This window comes from Candoia aspera, chromosome 3 (assembly GCF_035149785.1).
Source record: "Candoia aspera isolate rCanAsp1 chromosome 3, rCanAsp1.hap2, whole genome shotgun sequence".
NCBI classification, from domain to species: domain Eukaryota; kingdom Metazoa; phylum Chordata; class Lepidosauria; order Squamata; family Boidae; genus Candoia; species Candoia aspera.
The window spans coordinates 31,148,919-31,172,519 of record NC_086155.1 but is presented as its reverse complement, the minus strand read 5'-3'; the positions used below and the strand labels follow the sequence as shown (position 1 = coordinate 31,172,519).

Below are 23,601 nucleotides of genomic sequence, written 5' to 3'. Positions count from 1 at the left end.
GCCTGTCTTGGAACTAGGACACAGAACAGACAGTGCATCTTCTGACAAGATAAGACTCAGGTGACATTTAATTGCAAACATTAGTGCTACTAAGATGTAGAACAACTGATTCACTATGGCTGAAAAGAAGAATCATTTGTCAGTGAGGGAATGTTACAGTGCCAAAGAAGGGGATAGGCTTTTGTAAGTTCCCTAGTAAATTTTGCATCATGTATGAATGGTGTGTTGAAATCTGCTTTGTAAAAAAAAAAATTGTAAGAGGCTTCAGTTCTTCTATCTAATCCCAGGATGTTTGAGAACATCTTTTGAGTTACCCTTGGTGGAGTTTTTAAACGTATTATTGTTGGAGCTGTTGGAGAGTGCTGCGGTTGTTCCCTAATGGGAGAAAACCTGTCATAATCACTTCCCTATCACTTCCCTTGGATTTAACTGGTGTGTGGGAAATCAAAGAGGTAAAGACAGTTGGAAGGATGTTTGCCCACAGAAACATAAAGATCTATTAGCAAAACAGACAGCACCTACTCAACTCATCAACAAACTATCTTAAATATTGAAGGTTGGCTGGCATGAAAACGTTTAGTGCAGGTCTTAGACACCAAATGTTTGCCCACCTCTCTTCTTGCCCCATATTTAGATAAGCAACGTGTTTTCAAGAGAAGCAGTTTACAAAAATAAAATTAAACAAAAAACAACCCTCAAGCACATCAGCATTTATTACAGAATACAAAATAGCATTTTTTGGAAGAAATTTCATCAGGAAAATTTGACTTTCTCTAGCCGCTATTATTCACATGAAGAAATTTAGGAAGATTAATCAGAAGGAACAGACTAAAATTTAACCAGTCTAAAGCAGGAATACAGAATTGTTTATTAAGAGACAAGGAAAGTGGAGGTACAACCATGTTTTGACTACTGATTATATATACACAAAAAGAACGTTAAATAATCAGGCATTTGTAAAATTAATAATGTTGTTTTATGTCCTTGGACTGTAACTTTCTCATTTTGTTTTGAAAATGAACAATTTCCCCAGTCTTATAGGGGAAGCACTCATAAAATATAAAACCATATACAAATGGCACAGCATCCAAGTACCATTTCAGAGAAATCAATCAATCAATTTTTCAGATAGCATGCACATTTCTAATTTTTAGCTCCATTTTATTTATAATAGTACAGGTGGTGCTTGATTGCACTTTGCCAAAGATCAGTCAGCTACTGTAGAGACTGCCTGGAAATATGAGATCATGGCCATCTCCACAAAATTAACCTGTCTTTTCCCAACATTTCCTGGGAATTAAAATTTAAAGAAGGTGCTGGATATTCTGTTGGAGACTCATAACTTTCCTATCAAAAAGTTACAGTTCTTAGGAAAGAGAATTAATTGAACCAGTTTTAAGATATGCTAGGCTGCTTGTTTGTGAAATTCTTACCCCCATCTGTTTACTCCTTCAAATTTATATTCCAAGTTATATTTCTTTAAATTTCCAATTTTGTATTTCTGGGCTAATATTTGGAATACTTATGAAGGCAAAAAAAGGTGTAATGTCATACCATTCTGCTTAATATGCTCAGGCAGGCTGTTCATCAGTGGTAAAATGAAAACTTTCCTACTTTATTTTTGTTCATTATAATTGCTTTTGCTTTTAAAGGTAAAATGATACAATGGAAATGATTTCAAATAATGGACTAGAATTCACATCTGGACTACAAAACTTCCAAACCAACACTGCACCAGGAAATCTACTTTCAAACATCATTACTGAAAATCATCATGTGCATTGCTTCTGAATTCATATACATTACCAAATTCAAATTTGAGTTACGAATTTTGGAGCTTGTACAAACCCAACCATAGCATTTAGTATACAAATCTGGTAAGAAGGAATCTGGAAAAATGCAAGTTCTAGACAAGATTGTCTAGGCACTATATTAATTGATGACTCCATTTCAAATGAAATTCAGTGATGTGGGAAGTAGCTCCTGCTATATCTTCTTGTGGAGCCAAAAAACACATACTGATGTATGCCCTGAAGAAGACTTCCTCCTTCAACTTTTACAATTACTGTGCCCAAATATTCTAATTTTGTTCCCTTTGTGAACCAGTACGTATGGCCAATCAATTGTTGCATCACTGTCCACCTTGCTTCAGGGATAGCCTCTTCTTATAGCCAGAAAGGCTAGCAAGGCTATTATACAGTTTGGAATGAAAATTGTACATCAGAATTAAAGAATGGAATAAGTCATGTTCAGGAAAGATGGTAAGGCCCATCTTGTTTGCATGGCTGCAGAAGAAAGGAAGCATTCCACGTTAATATAGAAAAGGAAAACAACATTGCAGAGAATAGGATGAGAATGGGCACCTCTGGAAGGAAGGCTGTATTGGAAAGATGGTGCTTGATCCATCACATGCTGGTTGCATTGAGATAGTATTATGGGGAGATCAGTTGTTGTTCATAATCCACCAGGAAGCTAAAGAAAGAAATGAACACATTTTCAGACATTAAAGAGGCAAACCAGATTGCACTGTATTATAAAACATGACTCTTGACCTCATAATCCACAGGTTTTAGACTTAAAATAAGCTATTCCACATACTGTAGATACAATGTGCTAAGCCATATAACATGTCTTATTTGATTAAGGCTTACAGTCATGCTGTGTAGTAGCACAGTCCCTAAATCCTTAGTGGAATAGGGGCAATGTAGGAGCTTTTTTATTTCTTCCAAGTGGAATATATATGTCTAAGTTGCTCTATCCCTGATTCAAAATCTTCCATAAAGTTCTGCCTATGCAGTTTGGGAGCTCAACATGCTGCACAGAGAAGTCAGTATACACCATTAAAAGTATGACATTTTTAGAATATTGTATGTTGACACCTCCTACTGTTCTAAAACGCCTTGGTGGGGATGAGAGAGGGGATAATATTGGATTCAGTGACTGACTGATAGGCCAGTCCTTAAAAGTGATTTTAAAGCAAAATCACTTTTGCAACCAGTCTACCATTAGCAAGTTCAGTCATAATGTCTTAGGAGTGGGAAGGAAGGAATTTAATAGAGAATCCTTGTTTAACCATTTGCTCCCCTCATACTTTCCCATTTCCCTTATTTTAATGACGTTAGAGGTTTCATACACATTTTACTTCCCTGACTAGCTTAAGGACTGTATTTTCTGATATAGAAAAGATGAACATTTTAATCTCTTGTACATTTCCCCACTCTCTATTCCCAATGATTACTTTCTATCAGTTTACGAAGTGACATTATTATTTCTTGCTACATCCCTTTCTCTCTGCATATACACACATAAAAAGCCTTTAATCAACTGGTTTGGAATTTGCCACCAGTATTGCTTATGATGAGATTCATCTGGTAGAATTGTCATTACTTTCACTTTAAAACCACAAAGTTACATACACTAAAAAAAAAAAGATTTTAAAGAAGAGTAAGAAGAGCCATTGCATTGATTAAATATACTTACTACACCTTTAATATTTTAAATTTGCTACAAATTTTATTTTTGTCTGATTAAAAACAAAAATGTTATAGCCATTTATACTGATTTTTTTCCATTCTAAGCCAAGACTCCTTTTTTCTAATTACTACTCTGAAATTCAGATGAGTTAGGATGAGCTATCCCCAGGGTAAAACAAGGTGGATTAAACTACTTTTCTGTAGAGGTGTATAGAGATAGTCTTGAAGAAGGTATGCAGCAGCCATTAAAAATACATCAGCTTATCCCAGAAAGACATGGGATGAGAAAGAAACTCAGGATTGCTTTATTTTGACTCTTTGGTATGAGAGGGAGGGAGGGAGAAACTCTGTCAGGCTCTCAAGATTCTGTTATTATAACTCTATTGTTGGAGTTACATAGAGTTCTTATAGAGTCTGTTTCCTGACCTGGCCTATATTGAAAGGCTGACATTTCCAGGCTGAGGGTCTAGCTCTGATATTAGTTAAGCAGTCCTTGTACAACCATCGCTTAGGGACGCCCTCCACTGTGGTTTAATATTATGTACATATCAACCCTGTATAGGTTTTTCAACATATCACGGCAAAAAAGTCTGGCTTGAAGGTTTTTGGTTTTTTTGGGAGCAGGGGTTGATACCTGCCCCACTGTATAAAATTCCAGTTTTGACCATAACCCGAAAATGTTGCTAATTCTTAAGATATGTCTATCAAACTGAGAATTGTCACAATGTCAAAACTTGTCTTTTGCTCACCAGAAGAAGCAGAAAATCAACTGTCTACTAAGCATTTCATGGAGAAAATCTATCTATGTGGTTGCTAAGAGTCGACATGGACTTGATGGTACATAATCACTAAGCATTACCTTACCTGGGAACAACATAGTGGTCAAGAGCTCTGGAGCATCCAAAAGATCAGTGATGGCATGATGGAATTTCTTACTGTTATCTGACTGTAGATGGCTAAAAAAAAAAGGGGGGGGGAGAAAAAAATTAGAACAGAGTATTCATGTGACTTGGGCACTCTGTATATCTAAGGGCAGCAAGCAGCAGGTTCTAAATAGTAGAATGTCTAGATTTAACCTAATAGGAATCTTTCACATGCACATGCCTGTTTTTGCTCATCAAAAATGATTATGTAAATTGGCTTTGCGGAATTTTACTTAGCCTTGATATAAATTGTAGATAATTTTAAGGAATCACCTTCTCCAAGAAACTACATCTTGCCAGAATTCGTAAAGGATGAAGCAGGCATCATTCACCAGTTTGTGGGCAGACACACTGCAGGCAAAAAAGGGAAGACAGGAGGAAAAAATATTACTACTATATGTCAGAAACTATGCTGTGTAAACAGATGGGATGCCACTGTCCACAACCAGCCTGACTCTTCCATTGTAACTCCTCCTCTTCAGTGATTCATGGATGGATATCTTTTAGTGTTCTCAAAGAAGATAACTATTTTCATTATTTTTTATTATTCATTATTTTAATTATACTCAATTATCATTTTCATTATTCCTTTTAAAAGGAACATTTAGAATGTTATGGTAGCCATGTTAATTACCCAGTTTAAGTACAATGGAGGTCCCTTCCACACCACCACTGTTTCACTCCAAACCCTGAGAATCAAATCCACGCCAGCCCATGTTTGTCCTCACTGCAGCTGACCTCAGAACACAGAGCTCCAATTATTCTGCCTGAAAACTCTCACTGGAGCGGTTTCTCTTTTGCCATAACTGAGCTAGAACTAAATCAGTGTGGGATGGGATGGCATCACAGGGGCATGAAACTGCAAATGTTGTGTGTGGAGGTATAACAGAATCTGAGGTTTTTACCTGATAGCCTGCACTTCACTTGGACCTTAAGAAAATGAATAGACATAATAGCATTCTTCATTCACAGGAATCTATTATCCTGAAACTTAACTTAGCATGACCCCTTAAACAAGCATGACAGAGTAGTTATACTTGTCACAAGACTATTGCTAAAAATGTTAACCTTCAAGTTGCCCCCCATCTCCTAATAATGTTTAGTCCAGTGTTTCTCAACCTTGGCAACTTTAAGATGTGTGGACTTCAATTCCTAGAATTCCCCAGCCAGCCTGGGGTTGAGAAACACTGGTTTAGTCATTTGTCTTATTGTTTCCTGGAGAGTGGCAGCCAGTGATTTGGAGAAACATAGTTTGATGATCCAGGAGACTGGTAAATGTGGCTAAACATGGGAAAGGGTTGAGGAACAAAACTTGATGCTGAGCTGGTGTTTTGGGTGGTAGTTTGATGTTGATATTGAGTATAGATGTAATTTTGCTATAGAGGTTATACATTTTATTTATTCAGTTTGGACACTGCCTGACTCCCACTCTGGGCAGCTCACAACATACCCAAAAGTAACCAAAACAAGTACAAAAATAACTACAAAATAATCACAAGATAGCAATCCAACAACAAAGCAAACATAGCATAATGTCATTTCATTCAGTATGCAGATCCCTGGTTAAGTTATCAATGATGATACATAAATAAACTTGGGATCTCACCATTTTCATACAGTATGCCAGAATTCAGCATTTAATTTAGTTCCTTCAGAATGTGTAGAGACTCTGAATTCAGACTCTGAGCACTTTTAGTGAATACCAGATTGGAAAGAACTGCCTTAATTTATCTAGCTTTCCATTTTTACACATTCCAATAAACTATAAAGATGAGTTAATATTCCAGCTTGAAATCAATTTCATTTCCTCCCTTTCAAAGTGTGCGTGTGTTTTAAATGGTACTACATGAAGCATTACTTAATGTTGATTCTTTCTCGCTCTTCTGTAAGGACACTCTATTTCAATAATGTGCAGCTTCATTTCAGGCAGTTACGAGCATATTTCAATGACCAAGAATACGTTCGGACAGCTGCTTTAAAGATAGCACCAGGAAGAGCAGGATGGGGCTGAAGTCAAAGCCACCTGAGCACACCATTATGAACTGTTATATTTGTTATCTGGGTTTCTGTTTCATCTGTACAGAAAAAGAAGAAAGAGTATTTCTTTGTAAAGAGTCTGCCTCTTGTATTTCAGTATCTATCCACTTTATGGAGCTGTTTGTTGGAAAGTGAAGTTCATGGTTAGGGTATAAAACTTCCTCTTTCGTATCCAGATCAAATCTTAAGCTGCCAATATGATGCCACCTTCTTGGCTTTGTCATTGGCCAAAAACAAGTCAATTTCAGTGCGCACTATTGGTAATAATTGGCAGGTCAGCAGGTGGGCTGAATTCTGTATCTCTCCATGTTCACACGGCCTGTTATTATCCGTCAGCAATCCCCATTTGAACATATTAGTCTTGGGCACTCCAACCCGCAGCCTATTCAGAGTCTTCCAACAGCACTGCATAAACCTTTTCTGCTGTAAATAGCTTCTTTCTGAGAAAAGTAAGGTTCTCTAATGCTAGGGAGAGAGAGAGTTCAACACAAGCCTCGCTTCCTTTTCTTAAACACACAACTCATCCAGACAACCTATAAAAATCAATGTCTTGGAGACTCACTGTAGGCAGCTGCTCTGTCCAGCTGTGATTTCTGTGTAGATCTGGAGAATTTGGCAGAATGCCAGTAATCCACTTTCTGCCACTGAGATCTGTCTCTGTGCCACCAAGATGTGCTGCAAAAATGGGAAAGAGATAGCAAAAGGTGAGAAAGCTTTAACTTCTATTACTATAGACTTAGGAATGTTATGCAAGTCAGAGATAACACTAAAGGCACTTCTACACACCCACCAAAAGTAAGTGTTCTTTATCCCTACCCAGCCTCACAATCATATTTTACTAGTATCATCTCTAGCTGCCAAATTGGCCAGCTGTTCCCCCCTCTCCTCAGATTCCAATGAAAGACTCCCAAAATTGGAGTCCACCTAGAACCCCCTTGCCCAGTCTATTGCACTGGTTCAATTGGGAGGGGGGGGCATAGTTATCCACTTTGGAAATAACAGAAGTGCTACTAGAACAGATCAGGAAAGATTTTTGTGGGTGCGGGGAGAGCACTAAGACACCTAGAGCTTTTATTTCTGAACAGAGGGAAGAAATTGCAGGAGCAGGACATAGGACAAGGTAGGAACTCCAGCCTATTGGCGACCATTTGCCCTGCAATTCCAAGGAAAATGCTGCGGAAAAGGCATCAGGATCAGGACTCTTGTACAAAGTGGCTACAGCAGTGTTTCTCAACCTTGGCAACTTTAAGGTGGGTAAACTTCAACCCCCAGAATTCCCCAGCCACTCTGGGAACTGAAGTCCACACATCTTCAAGCTGTCAAGGTTGAGAAACACTGGGCTAGAGTTTTGAAAGCTGGAACAGAATGCATACATATTTTCCCATCTTTGCCAAACTGTTATATAACAAGCTTCAGCTTCTAAAATTCCTGCTCTATGATGAGCTAATCTATAATAGCCTTGTCTTTTATTCCCTAAGGTTGCTGAATCTTTTTCATAGCCACTAATATATGAATTATTTCTCATATTACATCTGGAATTGGCTTGTTTCTAGAACCACCTCAGTGTACAACCAAATAACAAAAAGCAGGGTCCAGAAACTTACGGAATCTGTTCCTTTGCAGACTGTATTATATTTCAAAGGTTCCAGCCGTGGACTCTGAGTGGACAGAAATGCAGATTACCAAGGAAAATAAGTTAAAGAGCAGTTAAGGTATATAATTGATTTTACACAACTATCCTCTCCACTAGGCATTCACAATCATTTCAGAGCAGCCCTCCTCATCTTGGTGCCCTTCCAATAGACTGGCCATGCTGGCTAGCCCAGTGTTTCTCAACCTTGGCAATTTGAAGTTGTGTGGACTTCAGCTCCCAGAATTCCCCAGCCAGCATTGTTTTTACATTACTAGAGACATATAGCTGCATAAATAATGCTGTACACTGCAAGACTTAATCATTTCTTCACCCATGGACAATCCTGGGAATTGCAGACAAAACCATTTTGATATAACCTGATTTAATATTTCAGTCCCAGTTCTCTTTAAAATAGACAGCACTTCACCTGTCAGGTGGGCATTCTTTATGCATATCTCTTGCATTGCTCAGAGATTATGTCTGAACATATTGGCCATCCATAGATGTTTGAAACTTGCCTGGTAAATTTTGGTTGCCTTTGAGCCTATCACCTATCTTAAAAACTGGCTTCATGAACATTTCTTTGTAACCTAGCCTTGGTATTTTATTACAGGCATTTCCCAGGATTTCTTGATTGAAGATGGTAATTCTTAAAAGTTGATCCAAATATGACTTTAAATTCTAGTTAAGAATAGAAACTAAGTATAAAAATTAATCAACCTTTCAAACTCCTCTGAGGAGTTTTTAGGTTCCAGTAGTAAGAAAATTTGTGACATGAAGCTAGGTGAGGGTCACCAGAGGCAAACTAATTATTACATTTGATGCTTAAAGGCCCCTTTGGGTATATCAAGACAAAACCAGGACTGGAAAAAGGAGTGAAGTACATGTAAACTGTGTTTTGAGTTGCTGAGCTGTGTTTTGACCTGATTCCAAATACTTTAAACAATAATCAGCATCGTGGGAAAATGCTTCAAGATGAAGTTCTCCATTTTATCAATTTTTCAGTTTCATTTGCTAGCCCACCTTACATTCCAGTTTCCCAATGAGCTGCTGTAGTTGGGTTATTTCAGAAGGCCACTGGCTGTCAGTTTCCACACAAACACCTGAATGTAATGCAGAAAGAAGACTCAGCTGAAATCACAGACAAGTAGCCTACTGCAGCCAAGTGGCATACAGAAAATACATTTCAGTGGGATTGAGAGCCAGGCATCAGACATGACAAACCTCCATACTTTCTTTTTGCCACAGATGTATCTTTATTCCTCTTCAATTCCCTGTCCACTCCACCCCACAAGAGAACATGATGCTCCATTTTCTTATATTTTCTTTAAAAAAACAAATATTAAATAATTTCCTCCTTTCCATAACAGAGACCAAAACTTAGACTGGAAATTGCTAAATTATTATAGAGATCATATTATCATTAGTAAGCATCCTTCCCCATGCCACTCTTGTGATGAAAATTGTATCATGGGAAAGTCTTGGCATGTTGCCTATTCACAAATCAGATGCTGCTCTTTCAAGCTGTTCTCAAGATCACAGTTATAATTAAGCCTGAGTGTCTAGTTAGATGTGATGGGGAACAAGTGGTTAATCAACTGACAGATCTCCCTCAGTGTATCTCCTTGATAAGAGACATCACATTTATTTATTTAAAAAACATCCCACCCGCCTTTAAGAGCAAAAGCCTAAGGGGCCTTACATAATTACAACTGTCCAGAGCTTCAAGAGAACGTTTCCATCAATAAAGCTTCAGTGAAAGGGATCCCTTGAAGTACCTTGTTGAAGTGGGGCAGTCCTTCACCGCAAAGGGTAAGATTGTGTCTATTTAACCAGCTTTATCAGTGACTCAATGTGATGAAAATACTTTATGGAAGTGAATCATATCCAATTTACATACCACAATACATAACAAAATCCCATACAGCAAAATAACAATAAAATCAAGCCACACTAGTCAACAGTCAAAAATATCTAGCTCAAACATTTGATAGCTGAAAACTTAGCCCAAGCAGTCACCAGGAGTTAAGACTGACTTGAAGGTATGCATGCATAAATAAATAAATAAATAAATAAATGAAGTATATATGAGAAGGAGGAAAATAAATAGGCACCTCATAAATATCAGGGGGAACATTCCAGCATTCAGGTGAACTACAGAGAAGGCCTGGCCATTATTAACCACAAGATGGCACTCAGGAAATCTTGATACATGCAGCAGGACCTTCCCTGATGATCTTAATGATCAGGTGGTGAGGATAATCTGTCAGATATCCTCATCCTAGGTTGCTTAGAGCATTCTATGTCATAAGCAAAACCTTTCAGCTGGTGGCAGCCAGTACAATTGCTTCAACAATGGTGCAACATGGCTATGGACAGGTACCCCACTCTGTTACTAACTCCAGTTTCCAGATTAAGCACAAGGGCAGCACCACACAGAGCACATTTCGAAAGTCTAAATATGACATTACCAATGCATAAATAACAGCAGCTGGGCTGGCCCTTTCCAGGAAATAATATAATTGGTATACCAATCACAACTAATACAAGGTGTTCCTGGTTACAGAGCTCACTTAGGCCTCCAGTGACAGTGAAGTTCCTAGGAGTCCCCCAAAACTATATATTTATTGTTCATGTACAACCCTATTCAGAGCAGGCAGAATTCCCAGTTTCTCTGTCTAGGAACCACCACCCATAAGGTTCTAGCCTTTTCAGGATTTAATCTCAATTATTGCCTTCCCCCCAATATTTATCACCATTTAAAATATGTTACCCTCCACTGACTCAGATATTAGGGAGAAATAGCATTGAATATCATCTGCATATTGATACCTGGCCTCAACTTCCTCACAGCTGTGAGGTTGCAAAGGAGCAGTGAGCCAATACTGCTGTATTAGACAATTCCCACATGTAGGAGAGAAACCACTGTAACACAATGGCCCCAATCTTATGCTCATAGAGACAGTCAAGAGAATACTATGACTGATGACATCAAAAGCACTAAGAGATCTAGCAGGATCAAAAGTCTATAGGGGGTCTATCAGAGTGATAATGGTAGATTCTGTTTCCAACTCAGGTCTGAACCTGGACTGAAAAGTATTAAGATAATTGGCATTCTCCAGAAGATCTGCATCTGCACAGACATCATTTTCTTCAGCACAATCCAAAAAAGAGGTATTTGAGACTGGGTGGTAGCTGGAATTATCCTTTGAATTTAAGAAATTCTTTTTCAGGAGTAGATGGATTATTACTTCCTTCAAGGCTGGCAGCAACAATCTGTCTTGCAAAAATGCATTCACCAATTCCTGGATCTGTCCAATCAATCCTCTTCAGTTAGCTCTAATAAGCCAAGACATCTCAGCTCAAGAGAGATTGTAATAGGCTGGATAGTACAATAATTGTGTCCATGTCACCAGTCCTCAAAAACTGAAGGAGATCCCATACAATTAAGCCAGGTGGTGCCCTGTACACCTCAATCTGAACTGTATTAAAAGCTGCAGTCAAGTCTAGATGAAGACAAGGTATTTTATCTTTAAAATATCTTGCAAAATTGCTACAGAACTTTGGAGTGTCAATATTGGATTTTCTGGGGTAGATGCATCTTTAAACATTCTTTTAAAAGTTCTGTTAGATGGCTATTTGAATATCAATGGTCTGGAAACTTCTTTGCAATCTTCACTGCCATACAGTGGACATGACCGTGCATACAAATGTGTGGCAAGTCCTACACCACTCGTGCTTTAGCTGTTTTCTGGCTTGTCTCAGCACATGCAGGCCAGCAGAAAACTAGGGAGAAGCCTGAGCTCCACAGTATTATATAAAACATTTAGGGGCAATTCTGCCAATGACCTGTTCAGGTTTCCCAAGGGCACCAACAATGTCAGGCTCTGATGGTTTCTTGCCTCTTCCAATTTCTCCAGAGCATTCAAAAATTCATCCAATTTCATCAGTTTCTTGAGGCAGACCATTTTAATGAATCCTCGACCTCTGTAGGACAGTGATGCCATGAGACCAAACTTCACCAGATAGTGGTCTGAACATAACAACCTAGTTCCAGGCTACCTCCACATGTACTAAGGCAAAAACCTAAATCAAATATATGCCCTACCCTATATGCTGGTTCAATAACAATTTGAAATAAACCAAGGGCTGTTATGGAGGTCATGAAATCCTGGGATGGCCCTATTAAGGCAATGTCATCATGAAGTCCTCTAGGATTATCTTGGAGCTCTCCAATACCACAGTAGAGACTCCCTCCTCCAGCTTGGTCAGAGAGACAGGTACACCATCTGTATCCCCCACATATCTCAATTACTCAATACTAGATAAAGATGGGACGCGGTGGCGCTGCGGGTTAAACCGCTGAGCTGTCGATCGGAAGGTCGGCGGTTCGAAACCGCGCGGCGGGGTGAGCTCCCGTTGCTCGTCCCAGCTTCTGCACACCAAGCAGTTCGAAAACATGCAAATGTGAGTAGATTAATTGGTACCGCTTCGGCGGGAAGGTAACGGCGTTCCGTGAGTCATACTGGCCACATGACCCGGAAGTGTCTATGACAACGCCGGCTCCAAGGCTTTGAAACGGAGATGAGCACCGCCCACTAGAGTCGGACACGACTGGACTTTACGTCAAGATAAAGATATTCATAAGTTATTCCAGTTCGGAAATTTTTATGGGGAGTAAAATGCTATTCCTATGGAGCATGGCAACTTCTCACCCATAATTCCCAGCCCAGATTGGTGCTGCATTGCAAAATGGGCCAAATCTAATGACATTACTGCATGGAGGGGACATAGATTGGAGGCAGCCATAAGTTTCGATGATAATATCTAGTTAGGAATTAATTGCAGCAATTCATTTGAAAGAAAGGAGGTTGAAATTAAGTCTCAGACCCAGAACTTCCACATAACTTTAAAACTTTAAAACAGCTTTTAAAAAGTCAGTTCACACTGAGTTACCAACTTTCAGTAACTACGTGAGACATCAACAATGAGTAACCATTTTTATTGCTCCCTGTCTTCCAACTATACTGCCAAATTGCAGTTTTCTGCTATTTTGAAGCATGATGCATATGAAAACAGTGGCCATATATTTGAAATAGCCTAACATAATTTAAAAGAAATAATAAAATGACCCTACTCCACCAAAGAAACTTGGGAGAAAAACACAGAACATCCTATGAAATATGCATGATATAGCCCTTCTCATTTTTGCATCATCTCCCCACCCACCACAGCCTTCACTTCCCAACCATTAAAAGGACCTTTTAGCCTTCAAAAGGATGGCTGAGTTGTGATGCATATGTGAACTAGCCCATGATATTGATTAAATAATTTGTGTAAATCATTAGGTTACTGTTTTCTCTATTCAAACATCGCTGTGTCTGTTTTTTTTTACAGATAATTCTCTGCAGCAAAGCACTCTCATACTAATGCAAATCCAGGCAATAGGAATGGCGAAACCTGTCAATACCTGTGGTCAGCATCCCAGAATAAGGATCTGTAGGGGAAAAGCAGATGTTCTTCTGAATTCTTCGACCACATCTTTTTGTAGTGCGTTGGCCAATCAAAGCTTCTGATTTGTTCATATTATTCCTAAAAAGCAGAACATCAGCACAGTACATATCCTAGGAATAATCACTAGCTTGCTTTTGAGATTCTTCTTACAAAATTCCTAATTTTTCGTGATAAGACTACAAAGTGAGAAATAAAACACACATATGAGCTGAAATATGTGGGCTTTGATTTATTTTGCTTTGTTTTTAACTATTTAATTCGCTAGTAATGGAAAACTTCACTACAGAATTATTGCCAACTGAGGCTCTCTTTCATTGGTCAGAGATACTAAGGTCCAGTACTAATGATATTCTACTCACCAGTTTCTCACCAGCTACAATTAACAAGTTGAACAATTAACAAGGCAGGATTCCTACTGGTGACTCACAGCATCTTCTAGTGTAATCCAACCATTGTTGAGTCAATATAACTATAATGAGGACAGGCTTTATATCTTCAACAGTGGTTGAATGATACACAAAAATGCTATAAGTCAGTAGTGAGGAAATGGCCTGAGAATTGCACCACACATACAAGTGGAAACACAGGAACCATGTATATATTTCTCTTAGCGAAACCTCTGTGCTAAAAGGAGGAAGCTGGATGCAGATTGCATAGACCACATCATGCTTGCCTATTTTGTGAGTAGATAAGGAGCCACACACACATAAGCAAACCAACAGAAAAGAAAAAAACCCCCAAAGCTGTAGATACGGTAGAACCAATCTTTATAGATTAGATTAGGAGATTTACAAAAGGATAAAAACTGCATTCAACCCCACCCTTAAATTTCTGGCTTCTTTTTTGCCTGTTAAGTAGCCCAGGTGGTGGTTGTACCTTTCTCGGCCAGCCTGTTCTTCAATAGTGTCTGCAGCACACTCCAGGGAGACTTGCAGAGACTGCAGCTGGTTCATTGTCTCCCGCAGAAGGAAGCGGGTCACAAACTGTTCCATCTTGGAGGAGCTCTCATATACCTGAAGGAGTTAAAGAGGCAGCTGAGTACTGATAGATAATTTCTCCCAGAATTGCTAGAGTAGGGAAAGAGACTATTTTTAGGCTAGTGGGAACAATTCAGCTTTTTAATACATATAGCTGGCACAGTCACAAAATGTCTACCATGCTGGGGGAGAGGGGTGTTGAATAATCACAAGACAGCTATCTGCCAAAATGATTGTAGCCACTCACAAAACACTCAATCTCCAGAAAGCAAATAGGTGATATTGCATCCTGCCAACTCCTCTAGGCTTCCAATGTGCACACTAGACCAACACCAGCTTGTTTTCTGGGCAGATAGGCATACTTCCAAACAAAGGATTGGGCTGCAGCCACCACCATTTTTATTTTCTAGTATTTGGAGAACCCACAGACATTCTTGGAAATAAAGATGATGCTGGAACTTTGTGTTCTGTAGCATGTTTCTTCTCTTTTTCATATATATATAGCCTTTTAAAAGCACCCAAAAAACAGGCAAGTAGAACAGGGCACTTTGGTGGTTTGCACAGAAATATCTGTAGATGTGTTGGCACCCACAGGCACTATGTTGAATATCTCTGTACAGGGCCTCTGACTTTGCTTCAAAATTCTAGCCTTTTTTTTAAAAGTAAGACACACAGGGAAACTATCCTTGTACTGGCATATATTAAAATATTTGTTATCTATTTTTTTCCAAACAAAGCAATAATGCTTTTTTCCTTATCTTGGAAAATTCTACAGCTTTCTGTAGTATATAACTATCATTATCCAAAATAAGAAATAACTGTCTATATTACATTAATAACAAACGAAGTTTGAAAATGGTAGCCAGCCAACTGTTTGCAGCTGTTACACGATCCTGGGAAAAGATGTGTCTGCTTTAAAGAGTTGCAGACATGTTCATACCCTTGCATGCTCAGAAGTACTTATTGCATCTGAATCATTGCACAGTCCTTGGGTAAATATGCTGCATTAAGGATGCAGTCCTATATACATCCACTTGGGAATAAGAGGAATATACTCGACACTTTTATAGGGTCTACGCTTTGTATAATTTACTCTAGATCCAATTTAAAGAAATTTCCTTTTTTTTAAATGCCTTTATATATTTAGCTAGCACAATACACACACACACACACACACACATATATAAACTTAAAATAGAGGGTTTTTGCTTTTAAAAAATAATTAGATTTGATCTTGATTTATTTATGTATAGTTAACTTATAAAAACATGAATAATATAAGTTCCACTTTTTTTTTAACCTATTCTAAATAGGGCCATTTTATTCCACTAGACCAGTGTTTTTCAACTTTGGCCATTTTAAGCATGCTGGCTGGGGAATTCTGTTCATACATCTTAAAATGGCCAAGGTTGAGAAACGCTGCACTACATAAAGGACCAACAGTTACTCTTAAAGTACTACAACTTTTTGTTGGCTCTGTTGCAAAAGACTAACATACTCCACCTTTGAAATCTTTTGAAATAAACTTATATGGAGATTTTGCATACTATAAATTGGGCCCATATTGTAAAGCAGTTAAATATCATTTGGCAGTTTGTTATATTGACTTTCATCTGAAGTTTTATATTGCATTGAAAAGGAACACATAAAAGTATTTTAGCACTGAGCTTTGCTATAAGCAGAGAGCCTTTACATTCATGAAGATTGAAACAAAAGATCTTTACTCCTCATGCAACACAACCCAGGCAATAATGTACAGTAACAGTGGGAAGCTTTCCTCCTGCCCTGCTTTCCTCTATAATGAATCAGCGACAAGGATGATCCTTATAAAACAGCTACTTCAGTTTTTATCCATCCAGATAAATTACTGTCATGATCCTATACGTCTTAGACTTGACCTCATTATGTAACTATGGATTCACTTCTCTAGCATTACTGTTTCTGTCCTGAAACCATCCATATAATCTAGCTAATAAATTGTAACAATATAATCCTTGGAATCCTTGGTGCTCTCTGAGCCTTGTTGTTTTCTTGCAGACATTTCATTGCCAGGCTAGGCAACATCTTCAGTCCGAAGAGGGAGAGGGCCTTGCTCTCAGTTTATATACTGTGGCTTGCCCTGCTTGTGTTGGTAGGGGTGTTGTTCTCTCCTTGGGAGTTCTTTGATTGAGCTGTTGTTTGCTGCTTAGCAGCAAGGTACCATTAGGAGTAGCAATCCCCACTAATCCACAAGAAATCCTCTATTATCCACACAAACACTTTGGTCCAGCTCAAACTCTTCCTCATTTTGGCTTGATAATTAGATATAAGAGCAAGGCTTTTGGTTTTGATACTGCATAATTCTTTCTGTCTTTGCAGTACAAACAATTCAAAAAGGACATTTCTCTTTTAATTCTGGTTTGTTTTTCATCTATACAAAGAAAACAGGGTTATCTGCTTCAGAACAACTCACAATGTTAACCAAAGTTTAAAATATGGTTATATATCCTCACTTGGTCCAAAGCCTGGGGGTAAATACAGGTTTCTCAGTTTGGATAAAATGAGAAGCTGTCTTATTAGAGGTTTGTGTAGCTGTAATGGAAAGGCTGCAGACTTTATGTACAGGCAAAAACCTCATTTGTTTCCCAATTTAATAAGATTTTCTGAACTATAGTGGTAAAATTATCACTAAAGTTTACTACTTCTATTTGGTGATAATCACATGTTCTAAAAGCATCTACTGTATGTTGGCCTGCCTACAATTTGCATTCCTACTCCCAAGACAGATAAAATACTATTTAATAATAGCTGTCAGTTACTAAAAACTAAATTATTTTTTTCAGCTACTGAAGGACTTGCAGGTTTGTTCAAAGTTCAGTAAACAAAAGCTAACACTCATTATTTATTTATTTATTCATTCATAAAAAAATTTATCACCACCCATCTCCCCTTCAAGGAGGGAATCTGGGCGGTTTACAATAAAAACAGAGTTAAAATTCAAACAATTATAAATACAATAAATACCTAAAAGTAAAAATGAGATAAAATCCAGATGGCTAAATTTTTTAGAAGGAAAAACTATCTGGAACATTTATAATGGTGTTTCCAATCCCAAGAATCTCCAGATGTGTTGGAATCCTATCTGTTCGTCTATTTATCTATCTGCAACTCTGAGCAGCTACATTCAGGTTGAAACTTTCCAAAACAGCCAAAACAAAAAAACAAAAACCCCATAACAAGGCCAATCTCATTCAAAACCAGTCAAAATCTCATTCAGAACTTCCATGATTCCCAGTCAGGTTGGATAATGCTAATTACAGGAACTAACTAAAACCAAAGATAATATCCAGAAATAAACAGATGTGTTCTTAATTTACTCTTGGAATTGGTTTGTTAATTAAAATGTATCACATTAGTTGATTAATCTACAGATAGTTTATATTTCTAATTTAGGAATCTAATTCAGCAATAAATCTTTTGACATTTTGTCTTATCACTCCTAATTCATGAACATTTTAATTAATAACAAATAAAGGTAGCAACATACCCAACTGTATTTTTTTGCTATATAGTTAAACCTTTTGTTTGTCATTTTTTATTCATGACGATATAATATGAATTTTAATTTCTAATTAAATAGGAACAGCAATTATTTTCATTTATTAAATGGAATACATATTAATAGAAATTTGCCATATGCTCTGAATTTTAAAGAGTTATATTATGTAAGACACAGAACATGGCAAGAAACCATAAATCACAGGAAGCACTCTTAACAAATAAATAAATTCATCTACAGAAGACCACAATGCATTAATCTCTAAAACTGATATTAACAACTGTGTTCTGGAAAAAGATACTGAGATAATGATGAGTTATGAGTCAGTTGAGAAAGAATGAGACTGCCATCCAGGAGACTTAGCCTTCAGTTTTATCTCTGCCATACCGTATATTTTGTCTTGGGTTAGTCATGAACTATGAGGCATATTCTACACTTGTAATTTGGTCTGATCCATGGAGATATATCTGCTTAGTTTCTAATACAAAATTGTAGAATGGCTGTTGCTTGCACTTAAGAACAAGTCAAGCTACACAATAATTAATAATAATAATAAATAAATAAAAATGGTAATAGAAAAGAAGAAATGATCTAATATTGCATCTTTACAGAGGATATTATTAATATTAATACTACTAATTTTCATCACTGTAGAGAAGGAGGAGAAGGAGGAAGAGAAAGTCCAGTCAATGCACAGCATATTAACTGAAATTATAAGAAACAAGAAAATTAATGACCATGAATCATGCTTTCCACCCAAGAAGTGATGTTGACAGGCTCTACTTTGCCAGAAGAAAGGGCGGGGAGGGGAGGGATTACTTTCAGTAAAACAAAATGTAGAAGAAGAGAAACATAGCTTGAATTATTATATCAGGCACAGTAAGGAACCACTACTGGTGGAAGTTTGCAAAGAAAAAGGACAGAAGAATCAAAAGATTACAAAAAGAAAGCAACTGAAAGCTGAATTCATGTCAGAAAATCAGACCAAAAGTACCCAAGGAAAAGTGCCTATAACCCTGCTAGGGGCCTGACTTGGGATGGTTGGTATTATCTAGGTGAGAGATGGTATTCTACATCCTGGACAAAAGCTGACAGGGTTTGGAGGAGAGTATTTTGGAAGGGGAGAGCAAGAGTGTGTAGTGGCATTGTGGTTGTGGCGGGCAGACTGAGATATGATGGGAGAGAGGGAGCAGGCCACTCACAGTTAAGGTGTTCTCAGAGTCTTGTACTGATTCCACTTTCTGGTCCCCTGTTCCCAACCCTAAGGCTTGGTCATTGGATTCATGGTGGCCCTGTCTCAGGCTGCTGCTTCTCAGTGCCAGATTGGCTTGCAGTCAGGCTCTCCTCATACAAACTCTCATTTGCAAAAGAGGCTGGTCTGGCTTGTATTACTGAAACCTAGGTGGGAACAGAAGGGGGGCTTCCCCTTTTGGAAATGTGTCCTCCTGGGTTTCAGGTGTGGCACTAGCCACAATCTCAGGGCAGGGATGGGGAAGTGGCTATTATTATCTGGGAGACCCTTGTGGCTTTTATTGGTGCTGGCCCCTGATAACTGGATGTGAGTCCCTATTTGTGAGGTTGGGCTCTAGAGAACAGATGGAATTGATGCTTCTGTACCAGCCTCCCTGCCTGGGCTACTTGACTCAACGTCTGGGCTGGAGATGGAATTTCCTGGCTTATTCTGTCATTTATGGGCAGAATCTGGAATGGCTTGGTAGTTCATGGCCACCATGGTAACTATGGACCCAACCTAAGTCGTTGAGGGCTTGACATACAGTGGGGTTCACACACTTGATCTGTTTTATTGTCTCAAAACAGTGGGATGTTTCTTTTTGTTCCTTGATATGGACAGATCATGCTTTGGAGTTCTCTCTACTTGCTGTCTATGCTGGCAGGTAAGACCCATTCATCTGGTTTGATGGACCCAGCTGGTTTCAGAGGGCATTTGTAGAATTCCCAAAGATCTGATGCCAAGACTGTAGTTACTGCTTGGAATGAGAGGTTGGCAATGGGTTTGTTCTTAGTAAGCTTCAGCTGGTCTAGAATGCAGAAGCACAGGTAGTTATGGGCGACCTAGGTATACCCATATAACTTTTTTACTTTGTGAATTGCACTGGTTATTAGTTTGCTTTCAATGGAATTCAAGTTGGTGGTTCTTACCAATAAAATCCTTCACAGTCAGGGCTAGACTACTTGTAGGACAATTTATCTCCAATTAGTTGTCCCCATCCAGTAAGATCTGACAGGGTCAGCACTGTCCAGGTGCCATTGCTTGGGCAATGTCATATGGCGGGATCTAAAAGACATGCCGCTGCTCCTGCCCTTTGGAAGAAAATTTCCCCCAAGATTCAGCTGGTCCTGATTCTGCCTGCTTTTTAAGAACTTGGGACAATAGGCAATAAACCAGGTTATTCTTAGTCTGTGCAAATGGAGCCATTTTATTGTATGCAAGAACTGCGCTTTTCCGAGGTGGACATGATGTGGGAAACAGACAGTTAAGGAGCAGTGGAACATTGATAGGATTAGGCGCATGACCTTAATTGACTAGAATGTTTGCAGTTTTGCCTTGTTAAATTGTTGCCTTTTCCCCTAATGAAGCTTGCCTCAGGCAATTGCATGCGCCAAGCTCTGCTGCTTTTGTCAGTTTCATCCCACTAGTGTTGGGGTGAGTAATATTTCTTTTCAGCTCAAAAGGATTAAGGGGACTTTATTTAAGGGCAGGAATAGTTCCTTTGGGTCTATCAGGATTATGTAAAGTGGGGGACTCAACCTGGTCCCTGTCATATTTACAAAGTCAGGGGAAATGTCTTAAGAACCAATCTTCAATTTGTTTTGCCACAACATAATCAAAGGCAAAATTTAACATATTTCAAATAATGCTGTATTGTCAAGCAGAGCTGACTATGTAAGATCAAAGCTGAAACTGTCAATCAACTCATTAGTGGCTTAGCAAAATTGTCCAAACTGTGTATAAGCAATGCCGTGGCATAACTGCAAAAATCATGCATTGGAATTTATTTTAAAATTTGGCTTTACTGTTAAGAAAAACTATTGGGATCACACACCTGAAAAAGTTTTAGAAAATGTGGAATTGTACAGATTGAGCAATACCTGACACACAACTCATCAGATATTACTATTACTGAAGAGAAAAAAAGTGTGATTCTTCATAGCAATATCAAGAGATAGTCAAATTGATGAAAAACAAATGCAAAAAGTAATAAAATATCAGGATTTGCAAAATGAAGTTGAAAGACTTTGGAAGAAAGAGTTTACTATAATACCAATAATAATTGGAGCTCTTGGAGCCATACCAAAGGGATTCACCAAATATTTGGAAGTTATAAACTTAATGGACTTGTCACTACTGACTGTAAAAAATCATCTTGCTTGTACCTTTAACATACTACAATGATACTCCCATGATTCCTAGGCTTTTGGTCAGAGCCCAAATCACTGGAAAATACCCAATCTAAAGGCCATAGTACTTGTTCAATGAATAGACAATAGTAATAGAGGAAATGGTCCAACTCTACATCTTTTCAGAAGATATTATCAATATAATTGTTACTAACTGCTATCATTATTGGAGGAGGAGGAAGAAGAAAACGTCCAGTCATCGCACAGCATGTTTGCTGAGATAATAAAATTAGCTGTGCACTTTAAAATCTTTCAAAAATTACAGAATACATTTCAGTATTATGATCCCCATATTCCCAAATTGGTGGCGGGGTGGCTTGAGACTGAGAACAGCTTGCTTAAAGCCACTACCCATTTGATTCATTGACAAATGTGAAATAATCAGGGATTTCTTAAGTTCTCATCAAGACTTTTAGCCACTATACTGTATCAGCTCTCAGTGGCAGACTGAGGCTGAAATATATTGATCATGCCATCAGCCTACACAAATGTCTAGAGTCAAAGCAGTTGGCTATGCAAACTGGCTCCCTCCTAATTTCTTGGCTGCCACTCATGACTGATGGCCAGGAACTTTAGAAAATACCACTGTTGAGGATGATAATGATTAAATGGAAATAACAGCTGAACCTAATAGAAACAAAGAAAGTTCCAGATGCAAGTTTTTCCAGTCATAACTGCCAGTGAGGAAAACCAAATCTACATGCAGAATAGGGATTCTACCACTGATCTGTTTTCCTCTACCACAATAGCCATTCTTAATTATTTACGATTCTATAAACCAAGAGCACTGTATTAAGTTTAAAATAGTGGCAAGGCAGCAACAATTAATGTAACATGAACAATGTACTATAGTTAGAATTAAGCATTCCATTCAGTCACCTAGTCAAAGTTTTAGAATACAGGTTTGCAATGGTTAATTGATTAACTATAAGCAAGCCCAAGATCTGAAACCAAAACTAAAAAAAAATGTTTTATTCTATGTACTGAAAATAAAGAAAAGTTGTTTACAGGAATCATCAGGAAGTCCAAATATAGGAAGTAACATATCTGCACAGGTAAATTACTAAAGAAGAAAAGGACCATATGAATTATGAGATACCAAAATGTATCCTGAGTTAAGGAATAGAGAAAATGCCAAGGCACCCACAATGAATTTCTAGAAGAAACAAGGGAGGCATTTCCCCAAAGAAGTTTTGCCAAATGTAGTTTTCTTTGAAGAATTTCATCAATCATTAGCATTCACCTGTTAATTGTTCTAAGCCCCTCCATATTCAAAGGGAAAATAAGAAATAGAGGAGGAAGATGTCTTTTTATTTATTTAAAGCCAATGCGCTGCCACATAGCAAAAGGCTAGCTCCAGCATACATCAACTGTGACCACAGGAGCCTTCCGTCCTGCTATTTTTAGCCTTATAAATATGCTAATTGATTCTTTCTTCCACATTCTCCCTGCTTTCAGAATTTTGTTTCTTGGAAATATGATAAACATACTTTCCAACAGTGGATACATAGCAATCTTAACTCACAGAAGCTGCTTATTTATGAAGTTGCTGCTTATTTTTCTCATTACTGGTGATAAAGAAATAAAAAAGAGAAGGCCAGAGAAGCTAATGAAAAATCAAGCAACACAGGAAATGTTATGTTAATACATATGATAGAATATAGGTGTCTGGAAAAGTGGTATTTTACTTGAATACTTAATATTCATTAAGCAGTACACTTGCTATTTTACAGGTAGTCCTCAGGTTATGACAGCAATTGGGACCCAAATGTCCATTGCTAAGCAATGCAGTTATAACGTGTGACATCATGAGATCGCATCACTTAGTGATGTCAATTCCAAAGTCCCAGTTGCCATCATAACCCCAGGACCATGCGGGTTGTTAAGTGGGAAGAGGCGGGAGTCCCAGGCAAGCAGGCTGCGTGGGTGGGAGCTGCAGGTGAAAGCTATGGGCAGGTGGAAGGGGTTGCTGCATGCAGGTGCTCCGGAGTGTGGGTGTTGTGTGGGGCATGGGATGCAGCAGGCAGGTGCTCCAGAACACAAATGGGTGCTTGGGTGCTGTGGCAGGGCAGGGGTGCTGCAGGCA

The 23,601-nt window shown here is 38.3% G+C and overlaps 1 protein-coding gene across 1 annotated transcript in view; it reads right to left on the bottom strand.

Annotated features, from left to right (window-relative positions):
- Positions 1–698: 698 nt before the first annotated feature.
- NECAB3 (N-terminal EF-hand calcium binding protein 3) overlaps positions 699–23,601 on the bottom strand; it is a 113,807-nt gene continuing 90,904 nt past the window's right edge. The window contains exons 6-13 of the mRNA XM_063297228.1: positions 14,457–14,593; positions 13,537–13,658; positions 9,090–9,169; positions 8,038–8,091; positions 6,996–7,108; positions 4,670–4,747; positions 4,338–4,429; positions 699–2,472 (exon numbers count right to left, since the gene is read on the bottom strand). Coding sequence (XP_063153298.1) covers positions 2,444–2,472; positions 4,338–4,429; positions 4,670–4,747; positions 6,996–7,108; positions 8,038–8,091; positions 9,090–9,169; positions 13,537–13,658; positions 14,457–14,593 — 705 coding nt within the window. The 3' untranslated portion in view covers positions 699–2,443. The remainder of the gene's footprint in view (positions 2,473–4,337; positions 4,430–4,669; positions 4,748–6,995; positions 7,109–8,037; positions 8,092–9,089; positions 9,170–13,536; positions 13,659–14,456; positions 14,594–23,601) is intronic.